At 53.3% G+C, this 24097-nt stretch overlaps 5 protein-coding genes across 5 annotated transcripts; 2 read left to right on the top strand and 3 right to left on the bottom strand.

Annotated features, from left to right (window-relative positions):
- The first annotated feature begins 223 nt into the window (after positions 1-223).
- COCSUDRAFT_67651 (SMAD/FHA domain-containing protein) lies at positions 224-1801 on the top strand. Its single transcript, XM_005644441.1, has 4 exons — positions 224-456; positions 666-912; positions 1091-1239; positions 1561-1801. Exons 1-4 carry the CDS (start codon positions 445-447, stop codon positions 1633-1635), a joined length of 483 nt encoding a protein of 160 aa, XP_005644498.1. The 5' UTR covers positions 224-444; the 3' UTR covers positions 1636-1801.
- An 869-nt stretch (positions 1802-2670) lies between these two features.
- Positions 2671-3666, bottom strand: COCSUDRAFT_44350 (hypothetical protein; the record flags this gene model as incomplete). The annotated part of the gene is made up of 3 exons (XM_005644440.1): positions 2671-3024; positions 3246-3370; positions 3591-3666. 3 exons carry the CDS (start codon positions 3664-3666, stop codon positions 2671-2673), a joined length of 555 nt encoding a protein of 184 aa, XP_005644497.1.
- A 1718-nt stretch (positions 3667-5384) lies between these two features.
- Positions 5385-6128, top strand: COCSUDRAFT_34135 (hypothetical protein). Its single transcript, XM_005644439.1, has one exon. It carries the CDS (start codon positions 5772-5774, stop codon positions 5982-5984), a length of 213 nt encoding a protein of 70 aa, XP_005644496.1. The 5' UTR covers positions 5385-5771; the 3' UTR covers positions 5985-6128.
- Positions 6129-6159: 31 nt separating this feature from the next.
- On the bottom strand, positions 6160-9371 carry COCSUDRAFT_67650 (hypothetical protein; the record flags this gene model as incomplete). Its single annotated transcript, XM_005644438.1, has 5 exons — positions 6160-6577; positions 6992-7167; positions 8012-8253; positions 8879-9055; positions 9219-9371. 5 exons carry the CDS (start codon positions 9369-9371, stop codon positions 6456-6458), a joined length of 870 nt encoding a protein of 289 aa, XP_005644495.1. The 3' UTR covers positions 6160-6455.
- Positions 9372-10188: 817 nt separating this feature from the next.
- On the bottom strand, positions 10189-22849 carry COCSUDRAFT_48741 (P-loop containing nucleoside triphosphate hydrolase protein; the record flags this gene model as incomplete). The annotated part of the gene is made up of 23 exons (XM_005644437.1): positions 10189-10337; positions 10603-10729; positions 10960-11185; positions 11436-11599; positions 11990-12092; positions 12399-12541; positions 13041-13218; positions 13502-13665; positions 14444-14761; positions 15138-15372; positions 15797-15959; positions 16619-16797; positions 17210-17468; positions 17770-17899; positions 18070-18237; positions 18778-18936; positions 19235-19363; positions 19697-19846; positions 20406-20604; positions 21492-21641; positions 21945-22054; positions 22306-22525; positions 22764-22849. 23 exons carry the CDS (start codon positions 22847-22849, stop codon positions 10189-10191), a joined length of 3909 nt encoding a protein of 1302 aa, XP_005644494.1.
- Between the last annotated feature and the right edge of the window lie 1248 nt (positions 22850-24097).

Genomic DNA, 24097 nt, shown 5'->3' with positions numbered 1-24097 from the left:
TAGCACTGGCCAGTCCATGGACAGCTGCGGACCTATGTTCCCTGGTGTGCCCCAGGCATGACAGCTCTGCAAACGCCCACGGCTTTGATGAACTCCACCCTAAGATACCCAGTTTTCTATGGAAACCTAATGACGTCATGATGCTGACCTTGTGCTGACTTGCGGTGAGTCATTCCCATGGCTTCGCCGTGCTATTGCACTCTCGCTTCCAGTGTCAGGAAAGCAGCGAACCCCTGCAGGTTGACCAAAAAGAACGAGCGTCTGCTTAAGTTACGTGCACTGACAGCATTCTTCGCACTTTTAAAAAGCTGTGGCCGAGACAAAGCAAAAGGCTAAGGCCAGCTATTTGAGAGTACAGCTGTATTTAAGAGATCTCTGTCCGTCAGTAGCCATAATCTCCCACTAAAGCTCCGTACTGGTGGCAAATAAAGCAAATACAAGGAAATGGGCAGTGAGGTAAGTTTCCGCATTCCTCCCATTTGCCCAGGAGGCTACAGTTTTGAAGCGGGACCAGGATGTAATGTACATTTCGCCTGATACAGTGATGGATATATGGGCTTAAGGTCCCTAAGCCTTCGGTTGGACGAGCACCCCTCACGATTTTTGTATATTGCAAGATGTTAAGTTCAACGTCTCCAACGTTACACCTACGTGATGCTGTGCAGGCAGCAGTGGAAGAACTTCCAGCAGCACTGACACTGAGAGCGACTGCAGGACCCTGTGAAGGCACCAATTACTCCAAAGCAGGCCCTCTGCTCACTGTTGGGCGCACTCGCGCTAGCAAGCTGCACATCAAGGACAGTGCAGTCTCTGAGAAGCACGCTGAGCTGCGCTGGGAAGGCGGCCACTGGAACCTGACCGACGTTGGCAGCTCCAATGGCACAGCAGTCAACGGAAAGAAGCTGGCAGAAGGCAATGTTCCTCTGATCCCTGCATTTTTGAAGCTGTCAGCAGTGAACTAGCAAGCGCTGTATCTAGACGAGTCCTATTTACAGTCAAGTTTACTTGACTTTGTGAAGCAGAGATCTTCTAGAGCTGCTCTGGCGGGGTTTTTGTATGGTGCAATTTGATGGCCAGCCGTGTGCTACAGGCATCGCGTTGCGTCTGAAGGATGGAGACATCATCCTCTTCGGCAGCGACTCGCTGCTGACTGTGGAGCTGATACCCGCCTTCAGGGAGCATACCACTGTGGAGCAGCACCTAAGATCAGAGTGCGAGCTGCTCATGCAACGCGTGCGGGTGCGCAGCTGGGCCTCCACTCATGTTTGACTTTGACATTATGCACAGCCCATGTCATCAGGACTGGTCTTGTAAAACTGTGCTGCTGAACCCTACAAGGTGCCAGTGTGCTCCTAGGCCGAGGGATTTCATGCTTCAGTTCTTCCATTGCGCGGCACCCTTCCTCCTTAGCCCCCCTAGGGGCCTCCTCCTTTTCACCCTGGCTTTCATGCATGGGATCTCTTCTGGCCTAAAGAGCTGTGGACATTGAAAACGCCCACGAGGCATCCCTGCGCTGTTGGCACCAACAGTTGATGCTCAGCAGCTACTTGTCGGGTGCAGGGCCGGGCTGAGCAGCATGCCAACGAGCTGCTGGAGTCCTGGAGGAAGACTAAGCAGGAACTGCTTGCAACCTGATGGCGTTTTGTATTGCCTGCTTTGAGATTGTGGTGCCTGGTTTGTATCCCACCCCTTGCCATTGGACATATTACAATATAGAAGAATACCTATAGGAGCATGCTCACTGTTTGTGCGCACTGTTTGTATTCAAAAAAAAATCTCTCTCCGCAACACTCAGCTGAATAGCCTAGTAGGCTAGTCACCATTATTTTGCAGTAAAACGTTGACATATATGCATCCACCCGTCTTGCTTAGGCCCTGGGGAAGCTTCCAGAGCCCTCGATGACTCCAATGGGGCAATCACTTTTTTCAAATTGCAGTTCCAAATTGCTAGTTCAGCTGCAATGACAGGTTGGCATAAAGTGGAAAGTAAAGTACATTGGCAGGAAGGTTTTAAACAGTCATGATGATGACTCTGGTGGCATGATGCTGGTGTCCTTCTACGACAATTGCCGCAATTGTGGCATTGGGAATCACATTGCAATTACTGACATACTACAGATAGCATCACACGCCTCAAAATTTGTGTCTTTGCCAAAGACAGTGCATTCAACAATCTCCAAAAGTTGCTCTCATCTCCTGCTGCAGTACTGGTGGCACCAGTCTGGTGCTAGTATCTCAATATTTATAGCGATTGTGTTAACGTTCAAAGCTAGTGCTAAGGCCACAATGCCGCCTTTTGTCTGTTGACGGCCGGCCGTCATTGGCGCCAATGTTGATGTCAATGACTTTTAGCCCACTGAGTAGCACCGTGCCATGTGACATTGAGACGTTCGGCTTTGAGCCGAGGTTCCAGACACAATTGGGCACTCAAGACATTCCCAATGCTCTAATCATGCAATGATCAGTGATAAGTCACTGGAATTGATACCAGTACCAGTTCATTGGCAGTCAATATTGATATAGATCGGCAGCCTTCAAGATGAAGTTCATCATGGAGGCTAGTAATGATGATCTGTGCTCAGTCCAACATATCCAAGAAGTGTCATGATGACATCTGCGCATGTGCACTGCGCAGTCTGCTTGCATGCAATGGCAGTCAGCCCCAATAAATTAGCCCCCGATGATAACAGTTTGATTCGAGTTGTTGATGGTGGTGGGCGGCGGCGTGGGCGCGGGGCCAGGGCCCATGGGCTGGGCAGTTGTCAGGACCGGCACCGTAGTCACCGGCGCCTTAGTCGTCGTCGGCGGGGGCGCCGCCAGCGTGACTGGCGGGGGCACAGCCGCCGCGGCCGCCACCGGGGCGACGGTGACTTGCGACACGGTGGGCTGCCCGAAGGTTTGCGGCGGCAAGGTCTCGTTGAAATTTGTGGACGCGGCTTGGACGACCATCGGCGCGTCTTGCTGCGTCGTGACGGTTGTCGTATTGACTATGACAGTCCCTGCCACGATGCTGTTGATGATCACCTGGGCATGCATGTAGACTTCACTCACAAACTTACTTGACCAACCCCCCGTTGAACTCATATAATTCAGAGCATCTTCTGTTTGCAACCGTTCGCGTGACGCGTGATCACTGGCCTATAAATGTCATGCGCCTCTGCAACTCAAAGAGAGGAGCTGTCAGCCAGAGTACTGCTAGGAGCAAGTGATAATTCAATTGGCAATGTGCCAATAGTCAGTGATACCTGGAGTATGTTTGGCGCGCTGGCTTGGATTCCTTGGATGTACTGCGCCTGGAAGTCCGCTGTGAAATTGGCTGGTGTAAAGGTGGTAATCCTGGTCAGGAAGGTGACGGCTACGAGCGGAATAGCTGCATGCACTCCAGCCAAAATAAAGTCCACAACTTATCTAATTGTCAAACCAAAATTAAAAGCTTTGAATGCTTAGATGCAACCAACAAATGGTCGGACTCCAGTCACTTCAGGTTCCCAACTAGTGGTCAGGATGGCCAAGAGTGCTAGTGGTACAACATGCCATCTTGTCAAACATTGAACATTGAATGTTGATCTGTTGAAAATTGGTGCAGGCACCTGCTGTCGCCAGAGGAGTTGTCTGTGGGAGAGCTGTTGTGCTTGGTAGAACGCTTGTCGGTGGCACCGAGGGCATAGTGGGTGCCGGTTGAATTTGGCGCCAAGCATGCCCAAGATATCACCCTTAGCTGTCGCAATGTCTGCCACTATATCCTGTGCAATACATTCATCGATCAACGATTGGCCCCGGTTGTATCGAGTAACATATTGTTGCAGAGCTCTACCTTTAATACATTGAAACTTCGAGGTATGGCAGCTGAGGAACAACAGCTGTTTTGACCATGCTCAGCTTTGCCAAATCTTGTGCAGCGCAAATAAGATCGCTAAGGACTCCTGACATACTGCAATCCTGTCTCTGCACAGCCTCCATGGTTCCGTAAATGCAAGGCAACATTTCCCCTGGCCGTGTCGCATTACAAGTGGAGGTGTATATGGTCCCAAAGACTGCACGACATGCATCTGCTATCCCCATTTACATCTCTAGGGACTTCTCTAGGAATGGATGCAGATCCATGCTCAGCAACGTTGTTAAGAGCTACCTGAAAGTTCCCGGTCAGAGATGTCTCACCTGAACAGCATCTGCAAGTCCGCTTGAAGCGCTGAGAGAGACCTCGCTAATACGTTCTGCAATGATAAGAATATAAATGTAAGCATGAAAATTCATGTAAAAGCACTGGCAGTACATTGCTGCAACACTGCAGGTTGCAGGACGACGTATGCAGTCCATTAGATGCAGAAGGGAAATGAAATGCAATCAAAAGCCCAGAACTATAAATGCACGCTTGCAGGATGCAATTAAATGTACCTGTAGCGCTCGCCGACGGTAGAAGTGCATTGGCAAAGGGAAAGGCGCAGAGCACCAGAGCGAAGGCTCCTGCGAATAGCAGGCCGCTGTCTGGGGTGTCCCGGGCTTAAGATAGTAATAGCCACGAGACTGAGGACTGCTTGCCAGATACCGACGGACTCGTGAATAGGTTGTAAAGTCTGAGTGTTTGATGGGTCTTTCAGATGCTTTGCCTGATGTTCTCGTCTTCGCACTGTGTTACACATTCCAATTGCATCACTCAAACAGTATTACGTACGTAACAGTGCAGATCTCATGCAAAGCCAGGACAACCCTTGATATGCACCAACTTACTTCCAAGTTTCATGCCACCTCCCATCGCTCCGATGGCCCTGCCGTCTACACTAGTGCTGCACTTTTACGTGCATCTAGTGACACGGTGGCTACTTCAACAAAAATTGTTGCAATTGCAGGTTTTCCTGAGGTCACTGTCAGCGACTCACTGACTTCTTCTGCTGCAGGGCAATTTGAAAGAGGGACCCCTGTTCGTGGCGTTGTCAAAGTCCCGGTAAGTGACGTGGAAAGGGTGCAACAGTATCACACATGCACCAGGACATTATTCATCGTGACAGCATCGTACATGATCCAGTGCATATCCATATTGATCCATGCTGCAATTTATTGCACGCATTGACAGTGTACACATTGCAATGGTGATCACAGCGCTGCCAGCAGGGCACGTGCAGTTAGCTTGAAGCGCTCGGTAGCTACAGCTAGTGAGCATCTGCCATGGGTACACTGATGTCACATCCCACGAGTAACGGCCAAATCAGGCACCGGTTGTATCAAGTCACTTGCGCATAGTCTTGTCTCATGAAAATAAAGTATTTACGTGTACACTCGTGTGATCACTCATGAGTTGATATCATTGATAAATAGCAACATAGATGGGTTTGTCAATGGCTTTGCAAAGGCCAATTGGAAAGGCCTGGCCAGGAAATGGGTCTTGCGCAATTAGAGTCTTAAAGTTTTATACTTTTAACAGCAGCAGCAACACCATCAGAAACCTCTTCCTACAAGTCTGTGCAGCCTCTGATCAGTCACTAACCAGTCACGAAACGCCAACAATGGGAAGGGTGTCCAATTTGGAAGTGCAAGTGCACATTTATTTTCATCAGGAAACACCATCAGACCTAATCGGCTTTCCCCAGCCATAACCCAAGAAGTCAAGATGCATGCACTCAGACGGGCCATGTCTGAGACGTCTAAGCTGTCAGACAAAGTCCAGACAGTATTTAACCAGAGAACCATGTCAAAATTGCCGGTCGCACTAATGCAGAGATGCCAACGTCACACTAGGGCAGTAGTCTCCTGAACAGAGTGACAAACTTCTCCATATGTGCACGCAAGCGGATGCTGACCAGAATCGCTATCCCAAATGCCTCCTGTGTTTGCCCCCATCGAACTCTAAATCACTTTCAAAACACATCTCTTTCAGCTTGAACCTGAAAGACTCAGCTTGCAGCTTACTTCCTGACCTGCTGTCAATAAAGCGTATCCTATCCAAGGCAAAATTAATCAACTACTGCTATTTCAGAAGCCCCTCGTGAACATCCAGGGCTCAATTCATATGGCCATGGCTTGATATCCCATTCTAACAACACACATGCAGTATTTTGTTGTCACCCCTTGTTCCTGCTCATCTCAGGGCAGTTATCTTGCATCTAGTGACTTCCTGGCTCTTCCATTGTGTGATCAAGCTATACGGCGGCCCTGGCTGTCTGAAGGCAGCAGAGCATGTTTCCCGATGCACTGCAGCACGTTTTTTGCCGATACGCGCTGCCGCTTTCTTTCTTGATGTAAAGGCCACCTTCAGCTGACTCCTTAGCCCTCAATACTGCTGCTATTGTGTCGGAGCTGGGGGCCGAGCTGCAGGGCTGAGCCCCCAACTTTTTTAGCTCCCTTGGGCAACAGGGGAACCAAAAAAAAACAAAAAAAACCAAGAGACCGCCCTGGCGGCACATGACAAGACTCAGACGGATACTTCCACTCAACGAAACCAGCGGGTCTTGCAAGTGCTGTCACACTAGACTGCCCTGGTTGGGTGCTAGCCGGCTTCGCATAGGAAGGCCGGTGTGTTGCTGCTGAGCTGCAGCCAGCCACAGCCTCTGTTGCTCTGATGCCTCATTCTGCTGCCACGCCTCTGCAGCAGCACACACAGACGTCGAGTCAGACCACGTCACAGATGCTGACAACCTCCAGATTCCAAGTCTCCAAATTACCCCTATGCACAGACACGCAAGGCCTTCGAAGCGGTCACAGAGGCTGCAGGCTTGGCTGCATGTGGCCAAAGGTGCAGCCATGTCATAAACCCAGGCGCTTGCAGGAAAAGCAGTGGTTTTCACGCATTCTACCTGCTTGTCAGTAATGCAATGGCACACATTCTCCCAATCTCTTGTCAGCCAGAGCTCAAAAGTGACTGAGTGCCCCACAGACCGAGCCTGGGCTGTGTTAAAGCATTCACTCCTTGCATATTGTGTATTTGTTTGCTCCAGTTCAAGCTCAAGTAAGGCCAGCACGTTCAAAGAAACACGCAATGGCAGGGGCTGAGGCACACCTATCGCTGATAGGATCAGGACAAGAAGCCAGCAGAAGATGGCGGCAAGGGCGGTCCAAAATGCCCAGGAGGGCCGGACTGGGCAGAGAACTCCGGGCACCAGCTGCGTAGTCTGGTACCCAAAGGACGACTGCACCAGCAGGTAGAACGAAACCAGTAGTGCAGCCAAAACCACCCTGCACCCACAATAGAGCAGGTAAGAGCAGAATACAGGTCTGCTGCAGTCCTGTTGGCCGAAGTCCAGATCCCGCTCCAGACTGCCATCTTCCTCTCGAAGGTATACAGTAGAATCTCATAACAATCACGCCCCTGGTCACCAGGTAATCTGTGACTACAACGTGTTGTGCTAATATACAATAGGCCAAACTAATCGACCTGCTGATGTGGCAGAACTAATGCTGATGTGGCATCACGTGGCTCTGACGTGGCATGACTGACGTTAGCAGAAATCTTACTGATCCATTAATGCAGTCCCAATCACTGGGAACTTCTACGGGAAACCTTGTGCTACTATCGAGTGTGATGTGACAAAAACGAAGCAGGACTCTTAGGAGAACCAACGGTTCCCAAAGAATTTGTGACAATAACGTGTCTGGTATACCGAGAGTGAATATAACAAGATTCTACTGTACACCACTGTGCACCATCAAGTGGGATGTTCGCTGATTGCACAGACGACAGCAGAGAGGTCCTTGTTCAACGCACTGTGTGATCTGCAAATTTGATCTGCATCACTGCATCATTACTGAAGAACCAGAGAGGTCTGGCGGTGGTGAGAATCAGAAGCACAAAAAACCCCCGGCAGCGCGTTTCTGGATCAGACATCTCGGCAAAGACCATGAGCTGTACAACTCGTGAGATGCTTGCACAAAGACACCACTGCAGATCATCTCACGAACATACGGGACGGACAGCTATGCAGCATGCAGGAAAGCAAGGAGGCATCTAATCAGTGCAGGCATGCAGGCTTTTTGTGGCTATGTTCCTTTGCTGTCTTCTGAAAGGGGTCACAAGACGCACATGATGGTGAGGGCGGCAGGCCACAGCCAGGGCCCCAGAGGCCTGATTAGTTTCTTCGACGAAATTATCGCCTGCCTCAGCTCCCCTGGTGCCCCCATTGCCATCGCTTGCTGCCGCTGCAGCAAAAGTCCGCAGCGCAGCAACACCCCCAGATACACCCCTGCCAGCACGCATGAAGCTGCCAGCATAGCTGCCATGTAGCCGCCAACCAGCTGCGCGGCATCCCCGTCCTTAAAATTATCCTGCGGCAGGGCACAATTGTCGCAATCAAGCTCCATGTTCATGCTCATCAATTCCAAAGGTGCTGGCTATGATTGGAAGCCTGAGTGATAGCCGACCAAGAACATGTGCAGCATAGGATCAGGAAGCTGTCAGGCGGACATGCAAGCAAGGGTGCACATTATTGTGTCAGCTGCAGCAGGGGAGCTAGTCCACTTTGATATGTGACACATTGAAAGTACAATCTGCTCAGCAGAACAGAACAGAAACAAAGGAGACTGGTGATAGCTGTTGAGAGGGCAAGTGTTGACGGCTGCCCAGATATGCAATCATGCCTGCTAGAGGATAAAAACAAAAAGAGGTGACATGGTCCTAGTGGAAGATTTACAGATCTGCATCTGCTGCAGCACAGCAGGGAGTTCTTCGCACCCAGATCAGCGCGTAATGTGTCATCTTCCGTCCGGCCAGAACCCAGTGCCGTTCTGCCGCATATCGACGCACAGCATTTGTGTGCTGCAGCAACAGTCAGGCAGCAATTAGCACCATATCCTGATATTTGCAACGTAGGAAAATGAGAGCCACGAACAGAAACCAAAGCCATCGCACATGGTGCCAGAGGGTGTCATGCTAGGAAGTAGAGTGGCCAACCTGATAATATCCAACTTCGATGAAGTGGTCCCAGGGAACCAGATTGAGGTTTCGGAGGTAATTCGTGTCCATATCCTCCCCATAGAAGTAAAACCATCCCTCCCTTTCTCCAGCCAGGGGCGCAGCTGAGAGGCATATCAGCACCACCAGCAGAGCTACTTCCACCAAAAGGGTGCCCTGCGAGCACGTGTCGTTGTGAATGAGGGAATGGCAGTACATTTGCTTCGTAGGTGAACAATTCAGAAAGACAGCAAGAAAGCAGTACAAAAATGGGAAGGTCTACACGCGGTCAAAAGCTCTGAGTGGGGAAGCAACAGACACCAGCGCAACATAAGCTCACCAGAGGAAGGCGGAGGGGCGGTTGTTGACAGACTTCATGAGCGGTTGCCTTGCTTCCATTGCTCTTTGCTGAGCCGGACCCCACAGCGCCTTTGCCCAGACTCTTCTGGGAGGGCACGTTCGCCTTGACGGATGCGTCTTCTCTAGCTGACATGAAACGTCGATGATGGCATCAGAGGTTAATACGCAGCCGCATCACATAGATATCCGCGTTGGAAACCCCTGCCAGGGATGTGTTCTCAGTCAGACATGCCCAGCACCCAGTGGTATTTTGACTCTACGTTCTCTCGGCGATTAGTCAGAGCACGCACACAGAGAGACGAAATGCTCTTGAAGACACGCAGATAGCCTCACGTCAAAAGCGCAAAAACTGTAGTGCGAGACGTCAGCGCGTTGGTGTCATCGGCCAACAGCTGGCCCTGTCTGCGACGGCTTCGAATTAGGCAAAGATATTCTGGATCCTGTGCTGAGCTGGGCCAACGTTTTCTGAACATTTTGCCACTCCACAGTTTGAACGGTTCTATACGTTGCAGGGCCTCATGTACCAAACATGTGGACCACAGTCATGGCAGGCCGGCCGGCCATTGCTTATAATATTAGTAGCTACTGCTATTAGTAGCTGACTTCATGTACGTACACAGTCAACCTCTGGTTAACCAACGTTGGGCTAGGCAATTGGTTTACTACTTACTTGATCCCAATACATGACCTAGAATCCATTGCAATGGTCAACCTTGCATGGTTGACCTAATATGTATATCAGTATCACCGACCGGCCGCCCTGAACAGGCCGAGGCATAATTGCGCGTAAAGCAATTTACCGGTACAATGCAATTGCAATTGCAATACATATTTGGTATGTTTACCGCATGACAGCATCATCATCATCATCATCACATCCCATGATCATGTACGGCATACAGTCACCAGTAACACTCTCTCAGAAAGTCTCCATTCATCCCTGACATCACTCATCGAGGCTTCTTCTTGGCACCGGCCTTGGCCCGTGGCGGCGACTGGAAATCCGTGTCCGCAGTTTCATCTGTGTAAAGGCGCTTCAACTGCCGCCTCGGCTTCTCAGCCGCCGCAGGCGTTGTTGTAGCATTGGCACAGCCTGCGCCTGCACGCATGACAAACTGCTGTTTACCTCTCCCGTATTCATAAGAGCCTCTCTTGTCAGCCGGCTCGGACTCGGCTCCTCTTTCCCATGCTTCCTGGCTGAAGGAGGGGCTTGCTCAAGGCATGGCAGCTCAACTGTGAAGGCCGTTTTGCATGCCGTGGTGGTCAAGAGAAAGGCAGACGGAGCCAGACAACTTCACCACATAGAAGCCAGGATCTTGAGACATTGCAAAGGTCATATCAGAAGAACTGTCAGCTCCTCTTACCTTCCCGCCTTTGCTCAGTATCGCCTAAGGCGGCTTGGTGGGCGGCAGCCATGAAGGAGTGCAGGGTGTGCTGCTTGTGCAGCTTCCGCTCGGCTGCCCTCTCCGACGCCTGCTTCTTTGTCACCACCTGGGCAGACATCCTCCATTCAGTAGATGATACACACTCTGGGATTGCTTAGCTGAACTTTGCAAGAAAATGCCAGCTCAATACACAGGCTCCACGGTCCAGATTGCAACAACCCGCTTCTTGAAGAGCACTCCAGAAAGGGCTGAGAACGAGAAGGCCAGTCCACTCTGCCGTTCTGTAGTACACTGCTGATACAATGACAAATCCGGAGCGACTCGGCGGTGAGTCACCTGGTGGCAGGGGACGCAGAGCGTGCGCAGGTTCTCCAGCTGGCAGAGGCCGCCGCCCTTGTAGACGGGGCGCGTATGGTCGGCGTGCCATGCGTTCCCTTCCATGCACTGACTCACCAGCTTCTCGGCAGCTGCCTTGAAGCCGCGCGTGCAGAAGCCGGGCGCCAGCTGCGCCAGCCGCGCCTGCCGCCGCTCCTTCCAGTTGCGCGTCCCCTTCTCTATCACCCTGGCGCAATTGCCCCCTTTCAGCACAACTGCGACAGGTGGGGAATTAGAGTGGTCCGCACGTAGGAGCTTGCTTAAAGATTCCCTAGTGTCCACGGTACATTATTTGTGTGTCTGTTGTTTCAAAAAGCTCCTCAACCCCTCAATCTGCAGCTCAATTTGGATTTGGGCAGGCCATATCTCTTTGGCCCTATTTCCTCAGGTGGTCCTCTAGATTGGGCGGACCAACGATTTCTTCATGCACTGCGCACCTGAGTCGGGCGAGGAGGTTGGCGGTGTCGAGGCGGCAGATCTGGCAGCGGCCGCGCTCCAGCCGGAACAGCGCACGCCGCAGGGCCCCTCCGCCGGCGCGCAGCGCGTAGGCCGTCTCGCAGGAAACGCCGCAGAACAGGTCCGCAGCGCCCTCCAGCACCGCCTGCGCGTGCATTCGCGATCCTTCAGGGTTTCACGACCCTCTAGGGTCTAGGGTAGAGGAAATTTATTGCTTGCGCGCATCTGCGACCCTTCAGGGTTTAGGGCCAAGTGAATGAACCACATGCGTGCGCATTCACGACCCCTTAGGATTTAGAGGTCAAGGGAACGGATGTGACCTTGCCAATCGCCTGTATTGGGAGAATAATTCACACATTCACACAGGTCTCACGAGAAAGATGGTGCAGTCGGGCATGCATCAGCCGAGCAATCAAAGTCTTCCAAGGCGCACATATGCCCCCAAAGTTGCACGCGCAAACACAAGTCGTGCTGGGCGCAGATAATACAGGAGGTTTCAAATTGTTGTTCTTGTTGAACTTGGATGGGCGCTCACGCTGGGCGGTAGGGTGCTCAGTTCCACCGACTTCATGCAGTGGATGCACAGACGAGCACCAGAGCCCGTGAAGGCCTGCTTGTACGCCACTGTGTTGCCGCGCCTGCAGGCGAGTGCAGCTGCTCATTTTCTTTTAACTATTCCTTGTTTACTTGTCATATAACTGCGTCCTGTGACCATGTGTGATCATGCTCAGTAGTCTGTTCTGCGTTGCAAAAAAAGTGCACAGCTTGAAAGAATGTGCGTTGTTGAGTGGCCTTCAGTCCTGCTGCTGACAGAATCAGCACAACACAGCTGCACATTGTGAACACGGGTGGCTGGCATTGCAGAAAAGAGGTCCGGCCTCAGAGATCTTCTGCTGTGGGCAACTTCTGGAACAGGCAATGCTGGGTCCTAAGCAGATGCGCACCCAACGTAGCGCACATGCACCGTCGCTAGCTCAGCTCCAGATGGCAGGGCCATGTGCGGCCGGCCTGTGTCCAGCTGGCGGTCTGTGCTGATGCCATATGCGCCTGACGCCTTTGCTTTCTCCTCGAGCACAATTAGCGCGTCCTGCAACAACATGGCAGATTTATAGCCGCTCTTTCAGGTGGGTGCAAGGCTCTCAAGGGTGTCCTTGCATCACGCCTTCACGGAACGTCACTTCTGCACTGCTGTCCCAGGGATAATTGCAGGCTGCGCTCAACTCGATCAGGCCAATAAAGAGGCAAAACGTTTTAAAAATGAACTATTCGCAATATTCATGATTCTTTGCCCTATGGCCTCTGGCTTTGGGTCTGCCGACCTGTAATAATAATACTGTAATAATTCATGAAGTGAAGTAGAACAATGCCAAAGGATTCCACACACAAAAATTCCAGGCATCATGACAAAGCATGAGGCATTCAAAATCAGCAATTGATTCAAAATTGTTCCCTGCTTTGTCGCACTTACTAAAGTGCCCCCTTCAGGGCAGTAATGCCTTGGCTTTGAGAAATAAGATTGGGTGATTTTGGTTAGATGTCTCTGGATGCAAAGCAATGCAGCCAGTGGGGTCCCCCCTCTGCCGCACCTGCAGTGGGCACCGCATGGGGGTCCCCGCCAGCTGGTTCTGGTGCAGGGCCCGCAGCTCGCCCCACTCGGCCGCAAATTCGCGCGCCTCCCCGATCCATCGCAACACCTCTTTTGCATCCACCCCTGGCCCTAATGCCAGCAATCCCGCCTGCCCCACCACAGCCTTCCCGCCCTCCCTGCGCATCGCAAGAATCTTATCCACACTACACTTCTCAAAAGTTTCATGCAACCAAATCATTGCTTTGAGAGTTGTAAGCATGCATGAAGCAGACCTCACCACGAGTCTGAATGCTGGGGCTGCCAGATTGAGCTGCGCGTGCATTCTGCTCACATTCATAGTCTGGCGAGAAGGCAGACTTGAGAGTCCCAAAAAATCCCCAAGGATCCTAATTGCAGCCACGGAAAGAGAGGAAGCTGTGAGTGTTTCACTGATGTATCTGGGTGAAAAGGACGTGCTACCTGTCACCGACGGCAGCCAGGAGGTCCAGGATGGTCTGGGGCGTTCCCTGGTCCTCAGGCACAGTCAGCAAGTCCATGGGCAGCGACAGGCCCAGCATGTCGCTGCCGCCCGCCGAGCCGTGGAAGTGCACGCGGTTCGTATGGCGGCTTACCTCAAACCACACCTGCGCACACAACGCCGTGGGTAAAATGATTTATTGTTTTGACCCCTAAAAAGGCGAATAAAGACACGAATGCCTGACGTTGTGCGCCAGCGCCTCTCAATTGGCCTCTGAGATATTGCACAGTGGAGCCCACTGTCCTGGTGCTGACTTTTGTAACGAATGGGCGGACATCTCAAAAACACAGCGGTTCGTGTGGCGGCTGAGCTCCAACCACACCTGCCCAGACACCTCCAACGCGAGGTGCCAACAACAATGCTTAATTGGCCTTAGTTGAATCATCATATTCCTCCTGGAATGGACAAGTTTAGTCCCGAAAGTCGTTATGTGCACGCACATGGTGTGGCGACCGACCTCTAACCACATCTGTGCGCAGCACATGTTCACTTGAATTTCCATATGTTCCAAACTGCGTTTCTGAAAAGGCAATTCTGAACAAGCGGACACAGCTCATGTTTCTGAATGGAGTGTCAATGTGAGTGCAGAAAAGGACGCATGAGCGGGCAGCGGCTGCCAAGAAGCACCAAAGCACCTAAAATTGTTGAAGCCACACATTGATTAGATGCCAGGATATAATTGGGGCAGCCCACACGCTGGAATCGATAACGATCCCCTCTCGCCTTTTCCCCTTCTCCCTCTAGATACATGGGCACTACGGCACAGCTCAGCCAGACATTCAAGAGGTGCCAGAGACCATCCAGCCACAACTTGTAAGAACTGAACAAATATTCCCATGCATGCATTTCGGCCCTGCATCTGAGGAGTGCGGCGCATGACATACCTTGGGCCTGTCATCATCCAGAGCTTTGCCAAAATCAGCACCATCCGGCGCGGGAGCTGATTCTGCTGCATCAGGCTCTTCAGAGTTGCTGGGCGCTGCTGCCTGATCAGGCTCAGGAGAGGATCCCCCGGTGGGCCCCCCTGTGCCCCCCGGTGGGGGGGCTTGTACCCCCCTCGCCAAGGGGACCCAATCCTCGTCATCATCGGAGTCTGGCACCACCATGGCTTCCTCATTGCTGTCTTCGTCAGCAATGTCAATATTACCGCCCTGCTGTGACTTTGGATCCGCAGCAGCAGGGTCTGACGCACTGACGGCTGCCTGCAAAACAGAAATCATCCCCCATCAGGCATAGCACTATCTTGCAGGGGGTTCCATTCTTCCATCTCAACAGTTGCTGGAAACTGTTGATTGTCTGAGTTGCTGAAAATGTGCAGTCCCACACTTGGCAAGAAAGATTCCTTCTGGGCAGGGGAACATCCTGGTCATCTTTGCCACTGCAAAGCAACTGTTTCTCATGCCATGGAATATTCTCTCCCGGGCAAGACAAAATCTCAAGAACATCCAGAAAAGAGTGGGGCTATGCTGACGCTGTCAGGGACAGCTCCATATAAAAAAAAAGGAGAAAGAGCGGTGCTGGAGGCATTTCCAAACCAGTCACATATAGAGTCCACTGAACGCAGCGCCGAATCCTCACCTGGGCAAAAGCCGCAACCACCTCCGGCTCAGACTCAGCATGTGATGGCGGCTGGTTGGGCAGCGCCTGGGTGCAGCCCCAGCCGAGGCCGCCGCCCACGTCGCGCACGGCGTCGAGCGCAATCCCGGCAGAATCACCTGGCGCCGAGCCGCCCGCCATTGCCGCCGCGCCGGCCGCGCCGCCGCCGTCATGCACCGCGGACACGCGCTCCAGGCTCCGGTTGAGATTCTGCCACCTGCAGGATCAGTGGGCTTTAGCACCAATAGATGTGAAAATTGACGATAAAACAACATACTGCTGTACATGCTTATCATGGGTTTTAGTATCGAAGAGTTGGTCTCCACTGCTTCCTTGACGCCAGGTGCTCTTGATCTGACTTTCACGCCTTTGCTTGCCGCCGGACTGAAAAAATAAAGACCCTGTCCACTTCTGCAGTACCAGTTTTAATCGATTTAAATCAAAATTAAATCAACCGTGCCCCTGGTTGATTTGGCCTTGCTTGGATCTGGCGAGTCCAACAGGGATAGGATCCTGGCAGCCTTCAAGTGCAGCTGGCCTGCAGGACGTACCTTTATGCATGGTTGGTACATTCTTGTGTTTTTCAAGGGTCAAACCCTAAACCCTAATAACAATAATAAAACTAGGATCCATACGGCCACCTGCGTTCGTCGGAGGTGCCGCGCGCGAGCAGGAAGTAGACGTTGACGGGGAAGCGCTGGCCGTGGCGGTGCGCGCGGTCTTCGGCCTGCCGAACTGAGGACACCTCCTCCGGCAGCTCTGCAAACACCACCGCACTCGCCGCGCTGAAGTCCAGCCCCGTGCCTACGCCAGCACCGCTCTTATTTGTGCAGATATGTTGACGTAAAGGGCTGATTCACATCCAGGTAACGTGTCCAATACCCACCAATACACAGTGCAGGACTGCCTGCCACAGTAAGCACCAATGCGCCCGCCGCGCTGAAGTCCAGCCCCAGCAGAAAGCAAAGCAGTGTTGGGCCTTTGTGAAGTACGCACCCGGGCCCCAGCAGCCCAAACGAGTTGTGACAGCCTGGAACTAGATATGTACGGCTCCTCAGTGCTGGCTTGGCCTGGTCCAAAGTTTCCTACCGAGGGGTCTGTTGGCATGAGTGCGCATGCTGCAGCAATCTTCAATCTATTCTAAACAGGCTTACATCGAATGTAAATGAGTCACCATCAGGCCTGTGCGGTAGCAATGCTTGCCCATGTGCCCAAATTCTGGGTCTGCAGACCCATTGAAACTAACTCCATGCATCAGGGTTCCACAGCCAAAATGCCACACCGGCAGCTGTGGCGGAAAGCAGCAAGACGTAGACGGAGGAGCCGTCCCGGAAGCGCGCGCAGGCCTCGCGGCGGTCCCGGTGCCGTCTTTCTTCTTATTTCATTTCTTCTTTTCCTTTTTGTTCTTGTTCTTTTTGACGGAAAAGCCGACACATACAGCGACAAAAACAACGGTCGCGCACCGGCGGCGGTGACCGATAGCAGCGCCACACGCACGGAAGGATCGTCCCGGAACCGCGCGCATGCTTCACGGCGGTCGCGGTGATCGGTGGCGCCCTCAATGCGCACGTACTCCGCGCCCGCCCAGTCAGCGTTCCCTTCCTCGCCCTCCAGTGCGGCCGCCAGCTTCGCCATCACCGACCTGCAAAATAATAAAATTCGGGATTTTAAAAAATAATGCAGATTCCCTGATCCTTTCCGGGGCTTCATTCTGGAAACCGGTGCATTAAGACTCGCTCCTTATATTCTGCTGCAACATGTGGCTATTTTGAGTGGTCTTCAGGATGACAATCGGTGATCAGGCCAAGACATTGGTGTTCCATCTGGCTCCATAGTGGGCGCAATGGCAGTGGATGCGATGATTTGGGAATTTCAGTTTTGAAGTGAACGTCGGTGGTCCGCATTCACCCCAGCAGCCACCAATCCAGAGCTCTGTATCATTTGCAAGCAGATACTAAAAGCCACCAAGGCTGATCAGGATTGCCCTGAATCAGGTTTTTTGTAATCGTGATTATGATTCAATGTTAGCGAGGAGCGGGGGTGCAGATACTGACTTGTGGTGGGCAAAGACGAGAAACTTGGGCAGCGCCTCTTGCGCAGCGGCCTGGCCGGCAGTGGCGCGGCCCGAGGTGGAGCCGAGCGCGTGCCGGAGCCACTCCAGCACGTTGGGCAGCTTGGCAAGGCCCGTGCGCTGCCCGACGCTCATCGCCGAGGGCTGCCCGGCCGGACCGTCCCCGTCAGCGTCCATGTCAGCATCTCTGTCAGCGTCCACATCATCATCCTCGTCATCATCATCCTGCGAGCCGCCTTCACCTGCGCATGTTGACATAAACACATATGGATTGATGCGTCTGCACAGTGGTTGCACAGAGCTAGCAAAAGTCTCGCAAGCATGCATGCAGGCAGTGATGTCCCCAATTACTGACAGAATCAATTACAGAATCGAAGATAGCATAACGTAATAAATCAGTAAACTGGACGGAGGAGTATCTTGACGAGGGGTATCTGAACAGCACCACAGAAATGTCCGCAAGGCAGCGGTTTTAAAAGAGTTATGCACGCAGGAGCAAACATGCATAGTGATAATATAACAATCAGACTCCAGGGAACACACCCGAGGCGGACCGGGAGCGTAGCTCGGGCGGCCAGTGGTGCTTGAGTGGCGGCGGCAAGCGCACGACCTGGCGGCGCTTGGGCGGCAGCTGCGCCATGACTTCCCTCTTCAGCCGCCGCAGCATCACCTCCTGCGCATGTGCACAGCAGCCTCTGCACACCAGTCTCGATTCGAAGAGCAGGGAAGAGCTTCTTCACCCAGTCGAGATCTAGATTGCACAGAAGGTAAACAGGAAAAACAGCATACCGCTCATGTAACAATGCACCAGCCCTGGCAACTCTATGATGACACCAGCAACACCTGTTTGAGGAGGGCGTGGAGTTCGGCGGCGTACGCGAGGCCGGTGTTGCACCACTTCATGCGCTGAGCGCCGCCGCGACCAAAGACCGGGACGAGGCGCCGGTTGCAGTAGCGGTGCGCAAACGCCTCTCGGTTTGGCCCCAGCAGACCCGGCCGCAGCGCATCAACCTGGTGCAGCACCACAATTTCTTGACAGCTTTTCCTTATTCGGCGTGCTGGTTTCTTACACGCTGTCTTGAGGGTTTTTGTAGGTTGTTTGCATGTGCAAGGCGCCTCTGCAATAGGTGGGAGCTGTGATTGGCAAAACCTATGTTGGGCAGCGCACATGGATCAGAAACATCACTCAGCTGGCAGCAAATCCAGGACTGTCCCAACAAAGAGCTCTTGCTTGCTTCATCTCGATTGTTTCTCTCCTCCCAACTTGGTGCAATCTGAGCTGTATCATGTCAATGCAGCCAATTGTGCTCTCATGCACTGACTGGGTGCATCCTGAAGCAGGGTTTGCAACACCATCTACAGCATAGGCACCCTTCTCGGAATTCGGTTTGCTTAGGAGCACCTGGCGCCCAGCAACAGCAGTAGAGACCGAATAAGACGTCCACCAATATCCAACTGGGAGCAAAAGGAGACTATACTTAAGGGCGCGGGGCTTTCCTGGGTTGCCGTGGATGCGACATCAACGTGGCAGAATGAAGGGCAGGGCGCCACCTGGCGGAAGAGGTCGTAGGGGCGGCTGAGCGAGGGCGTTCCTGACAGCAGCACGGCGCGCGCGGCCGCGCGTACGGCCGCCACAGCCGCCTCGGTGTTGCGCGAGTCGGGCGGCCGGTCCTGCGTTCGCATTGTGTGGCTCTCGTCTACAATGACCACCTGCTCGGCAGTTTGCAGCCAGCACTTTAGAAAAAAATTCCCCTGAGTGGGCGCTTCAAAAGGATAAGTATTAAAACTGCATGGAGCGATCTCCTGACGACTTCTCAACCCGTTAGGAGAAAGAAGCCCCTGGATTATTAACGGTAGCGGTGTAACAACCAGCAACTTACAGCGTTACCTACCATGGCATCGCATTCAGATACTCGCAAATTGTTGTAGTGCAGGCACCAAGTAGCAGTTCCTGCGCGGGTTGCTTTGCACCGCACAGCAGTCGTCGAGCTAGTCAGATGTGTCGCACCTTGAAGCCTCGCGCTGCCATGCAGTGGTCGGCGCCAGCGCACTTGTTGGTCTTATTGGCAGCGGGTCCCCCGGCGCAGCAGCCGCTGCAGGTCAGGTTGGCCAGCATCTCGTAGCTGGTCACCACCACCTGCGCATGTCAGCATCTCGATTAAAGCCATATCTTATTAAGGTTTGCTGCTTTTCTGTCCACAATGGGATTCCCTTCAGGCCTCAGAGCACCCTCCCTGCAGCTGCCACACCTAGGTTGTGTATGTCCAAGGCGTGGAGGGTGGCTGCATGTGAGGCTTGAAAGGGAGGCCAACCTTTCACCTGATCCCACATTCAGGTGACTTCAGCAGAGCAGAGGTCAACGTTGTAGAAATGAGCAAGATGAAGATACAGTAGAGTGCACTGTACCTCCATCTCTGGTAGTTATAGTGCATGCCCAAGCGCAGCAGAACAAGCGTGGAGGGAAACGAACCTGGGGCACGGGGCCTCCCTGCAGGCGGTCGGTGCGGCCCTCGATGACGTGGACGGCACATGCGCGCAGGTGCGGCAGCCAGCGCGCCAGCTCCTCCGCCCACACCAGGCGCAGGCTTGCAGGCGCCACCACCAGGAGAGGCCACTCCTCCTGCAGCCAGGATTTCGAACTTTCAAATTCCCGATGTGACGGCAGTTGCATAGGGCATGCGTGCTCTGCTGGACTTGAGAGGCACCTCAGCCAACCGACTTTGGCTTATAATGTGATGCGCATTTCCCGTTTGACGTTAGATTTCCACGCGGCACCTTCCTTAAATCCAGATTGTCATGGTTTTGCACGCATTGGACTTCTCGTCGCTCGCAAAAGCAGCGTGCACATATAATACGAGCAACTGGCACCTCTGAACATTTTGAACAGTTTGGGCGGATCGGGAATGACTTCCGTGCGATGGCAGGAGGATATGCAGCAAGGGCGCCCTGCATGCACACAATTCGAGACAGCTGCAACAACGGAGGATGTACGGATAGCATGTGCGCAAGATAAGGTAGTGCTCATTCTAACATCCTCACTCCATAATGATACTGAGCCTGTGGACTGATTTACTCAGCTTTCCAGCGTGCGGGAAAGCCCTGCGGGAACTTGTTTATCCAATTCCAGTTTTTAAAAAGTGGATTTTTAAACGTTTGGGTTTTAGATTCACATTGTTTACCTGGTAGCAGGAGGCGAGCGCGATGGCCTGCACGGTCTTGCCGACGCCCATCTCATCAGCAATCAGCGCTCGGCCGCCGCGGCGCAGCGCGAAACGCACGCCCTCCCGCTGGAAGGGCAGGAGGGCACGCGCCAGCACGGGCGCCATGCGTCCGAAACGGTCCTCCACCTCAGCGTCGCTCGCCTTCTCATATCGACCCCTGCGAGGGTTGCATTCCAGGGGGATTGTACTCATAGCTCTCACGTCCCCATCAGCATCTGCGAAGGGACGGAATCCGTCGAGCATATAGTTGCTTTTTCACCATGCAACGTGAACAGAACGGTTTGGCGTTTTGCTGAATGGCTTGCATTGCTTTCCGATCTGGGTGACCGATAGTGAGGAGGAACCGTGAGGGAGAGGCACGGTGGGCCCGGTTTGGGGAGACGGCTCAGACGTAAAACCCAGTTGCAAGGAGGAATAGCAGCTGTAACAAGGATCTCCAGCTGTGACAATTGTACGTTCTCTGCAGATCTGAGGTGTCGTGGTATTGTGAGGCAGGTGGCTCAAGCTTGCTGTATGCAATAATGCAAGCATTCCAGGGGAATGTTACTGTTGCCATGATCATTGTGTGGAGCACACAGCGTGGCAGGACCCTGCGCGAAGGTGCATTCAGATAACATGTGCCTCTGTGACTGGTGGGCATCCCAGTGATTACACCCCAGCTGGGGGGACAGCTGCAGATGTGCTCTCTAGACCTTTGCAGAGAAGTCAAATAATCCAACAGTTGCATGCCTAAAACCTACCGCATCAATTGCAAGCTCAATGAAACAGCGGAGGATGGGACCCACCTGTTGACAATCTCCAATTTCCTAGCCATGGCAGCTGTACCGGCAATCAAAGTCCTGACTTTCTTCTTTCAGAGGTGCATTAGCTGCACATTCGGTGTGTAGCTGTGAGCATTGTGGCGATGCATGCGTGCATGCATGCCATGCGGTGCATGTTGAAAAATATGTCTGTCGCGGTGATCTTGGTTTGAAGCACGCAGTTTGGCAGGCCATCGTGCTAGATGCAGATTTGCTTGCTGCACAAAGATGAGTGGCTGCGCACTTGTGGGCAGCAAGGGTGATGTCTGGAATGAGGCTGGCGCGTCCGATGAGGTCCAGGCCGTGGTGGCTCTTCTTCCTCAGAGCAGCCACCACCGCATCGTAGTGCTCCCAGCCAATCAGCACCGCCGGCTTGACTCCCTCCTCCTCCTCACTGCGCAGCAAATGCCTTTGCCTGAACAAAGCCTGCTCTGAACAAATCCTCTAGCCTGAACAAACTTCCTCGACCACTCTGCAGAGTGTTTCTGTTGCCAAATCAATCTGCTGAAACAGAAGACTCAAAAAGTTGGCATGAGCGCCACAGACATGACATGTGTTTCTGTATATATTTCTGAAGCTCGTACCAGGCCAAGGAGCTTTCAGATGAGACAGAATGATAATCTTGTTGCGTGCCAGATGATTGGGGTCCCTTTGAAGTGTGAAATGTGGATGGGCGGCAGAGGTCAGGTGTGTGCACCTCTCAGCGTCGGTCAAAGCCTTGCTGAGGTCGACACGGATGGCGCCCAGGAGAGAGCGCATGCCCCCGCAGTGCTGGATCACCTGCTCTGCGCCCAGCGCTGCCATAACCTGCAGAAGCATACGGCAATAAGTTACTGCCACAAGAATAAGAACGTGTATGTTGAGTAAGAGATCAGCATGCCATGACAGGTGGAAAGACATTGGTTTCCAATGCTGAATCCATCTCTCTCCACAGAAAGATCCATCATGGATTGACCAAGCTTCATTTGTCCGTGCTTACGTTTGAAATGAAGGCAAGGGCATGCAATGGCTCAAGTCTGGACACTTTTGTTTCAGTGGTCTTTTTTGCAAAGTGTTACCTTGAAGCCGTCTGACGGTGCCGCCTCGAGAGCGAGCTGCGGGGTGAGTAACCGCTTGGGCAGCACGTCCCTGAAGTCACACTCCGGCCAGCGTTCGCAGCCCCAGAACTCGACCACGATGTCCGGCGCGCCGGGGGCGGCCGCCGGGAACGTGCGGCACCGCGGCAGCAGCGCGCCGCCGCAGCCGGCCTCACTCGCCACCTTGAAGACCCCCGGGCACCTACGCGCACGCACCCTTTAGGGTTTGCATGACAAGAGGCGTTGATTAAGAGTTCGGGGAGAGAACCCACGTCTTGGCTGGCACGCATCTTCCTGAAGCGGACCCGGATGATGCAGAAGGCCCTTCAGACTCACTCCATGTTATCTCATTCAATGCCAGGTGTTCTTTGAGCCACCACAGAAGGAAGTGAAGAGTGGTGTGCTCGTTGGTGTGCTCATTGAGTGAAGCAACGGCGCACTTGGCATGAGAGGAGGGCGGCATGGGAAGGTGCGGCAGCCGCTCCCTGAAATCATGCACCCGCCGATGCAAGTCGGCAGGCGTCATGCATGCCTCGCTGCCGCTCGCCCCTGTCACCCCCTGCTGCCTCCCAAAAGACTCCCTCCTCGCATTTAGGCCCCCTCCCTCCCTCTGCTGGTGCTGCGTGGGAGGCTGCTGCCTCGGCAGTGCTGCATCCTGCCACTGCGTTGCGGACGGTCCGCCATGTCTTTGCAGCTGCGCTGGAGCGCTGACACAGGCAGGGGCGCCACGATGGCCCCATGCCTGCTGTTGCTGTGGCAGCTGGTGGTGGCCTGGGCTTGCAAGGCCACTGCGATGTGAAGACTGGTAGCCGTTTGTCAACGGCCTTAGCGGGGATGACATGCCTGGCTGTCCGCGGCCAGAGCAGCCGGCGCCGGCACCTGACAGCCGTCTTTCCGCTAGGCCGTGTGCTGTGCACTCCCCAGAGCTGTTCTGGCAGATGCTGACGCCTGTATCTGGCAAGGATGGCATGGGCTGGCCCCAGGCATGGCTCTGAGGAGGATGGCCATTCTTGCTCCGTGATGAGCCTCCCGGCTCATTTCTGCTGTGGGCCTGAGGCACAGAAGGCGCGCTGCTGTGGGCTGGCATGTCTAGAACGATGGCCCTTGAGTTGCAGCTCATCTGCGAGTTAAGCAGGTGGCCCTGCTGAGTAAGTCCTGATTTATGCCACGCATGCCCTGATGATGGCATGGCTGCAATCCCACAGGCGCCAGGCTGCAAGTAGGTGTGCTCAGTAGATGAGGAGGTGCCAGGGGCATGGGATGGCGCAGGCTGCACTAGCGTGAATGCGCTGGGAGTTGGAGGCTGTGAGCTCCGCTGCGAGCTTGGTGCTGGAGGAGATATCACGACAAGAGGATCAGACGAGGGTCTGCGGCTCGCCTGTCCTTCCTTCCTCTGCCGCAAGGCAGCCTCTTCCAGCCTATCCCTGACAGAATGACGCTTTATATTTAGTCTCGATGAACTTGGCAGGCAAACTGTTGGTCTAATATGTTGCAAGTGCGTCAACGGCACGCTGCACGCCATTCGAGCATAATTAAAGCTGAAACCAGCATATTTAACACTTGCAACTACATAGATACAATACATCTGAGAAACTTACCAGTCCACATCCAACCACTCGTCATCAGACTCTCCAATCATACTGGAAACTACCATATGACATGCATTACTCCCTGTAGAAATTCCGCTGCATAGCCAAAAGCGATCTCGAATGCCCCACTATTGCTGGAGGGGTTACGTTGATCCCTGATATTGAAATACTGCAAAGGCAATCAC

Source organism: Coccomyxa subellipsoidea (assembly GCF_000258705.1).
Source record: "Coccomyxa subellipsoidea C-169, whole genome shotgun sequence".
Taxonomy (NCBI): domain Eukaryota; kingdom Viridiplantae; phylum Chlorophyta; class Trebouxiophyceae; family Coccomyxaceae; genus Coccomyxa; species Coccomyxa subellipsoidea.
The sequence above is the reverse complement of the archived record's forward strand: the minus strand, read 5'-3'. Positions and strand labels throughout refer to the sequence as shown.

Excerpts from the sequence above, each read along its gene's own strand:
- COCSUDRAFT_67651 (XM_005644441.1), top strand. Across the intron at positions 913-1,090 it reads CGGAAAGAAGCTGGCAGAAG|GCATCGCGTTGCGTCTGAAG; the intron begins GCAATGTTCCTC and ends CGTGTGCTACAG. Across the intron at positions 1,240-1,560 it reads TGCTCATGCAACGCGTGCGG|GGCCGGGCTGAGCAGCATGC; the intron begins GTGCGCAGCTGG and ends TGTCGGGTGCAG.
- COCSUDRAFT_34135 (XM_005644439.1), top strand. The coding sequence starts at position 5,772 with ATGTGCACGCAAGCGGATGCTGACCAGAATCGCTATCCCAAATGCCTC.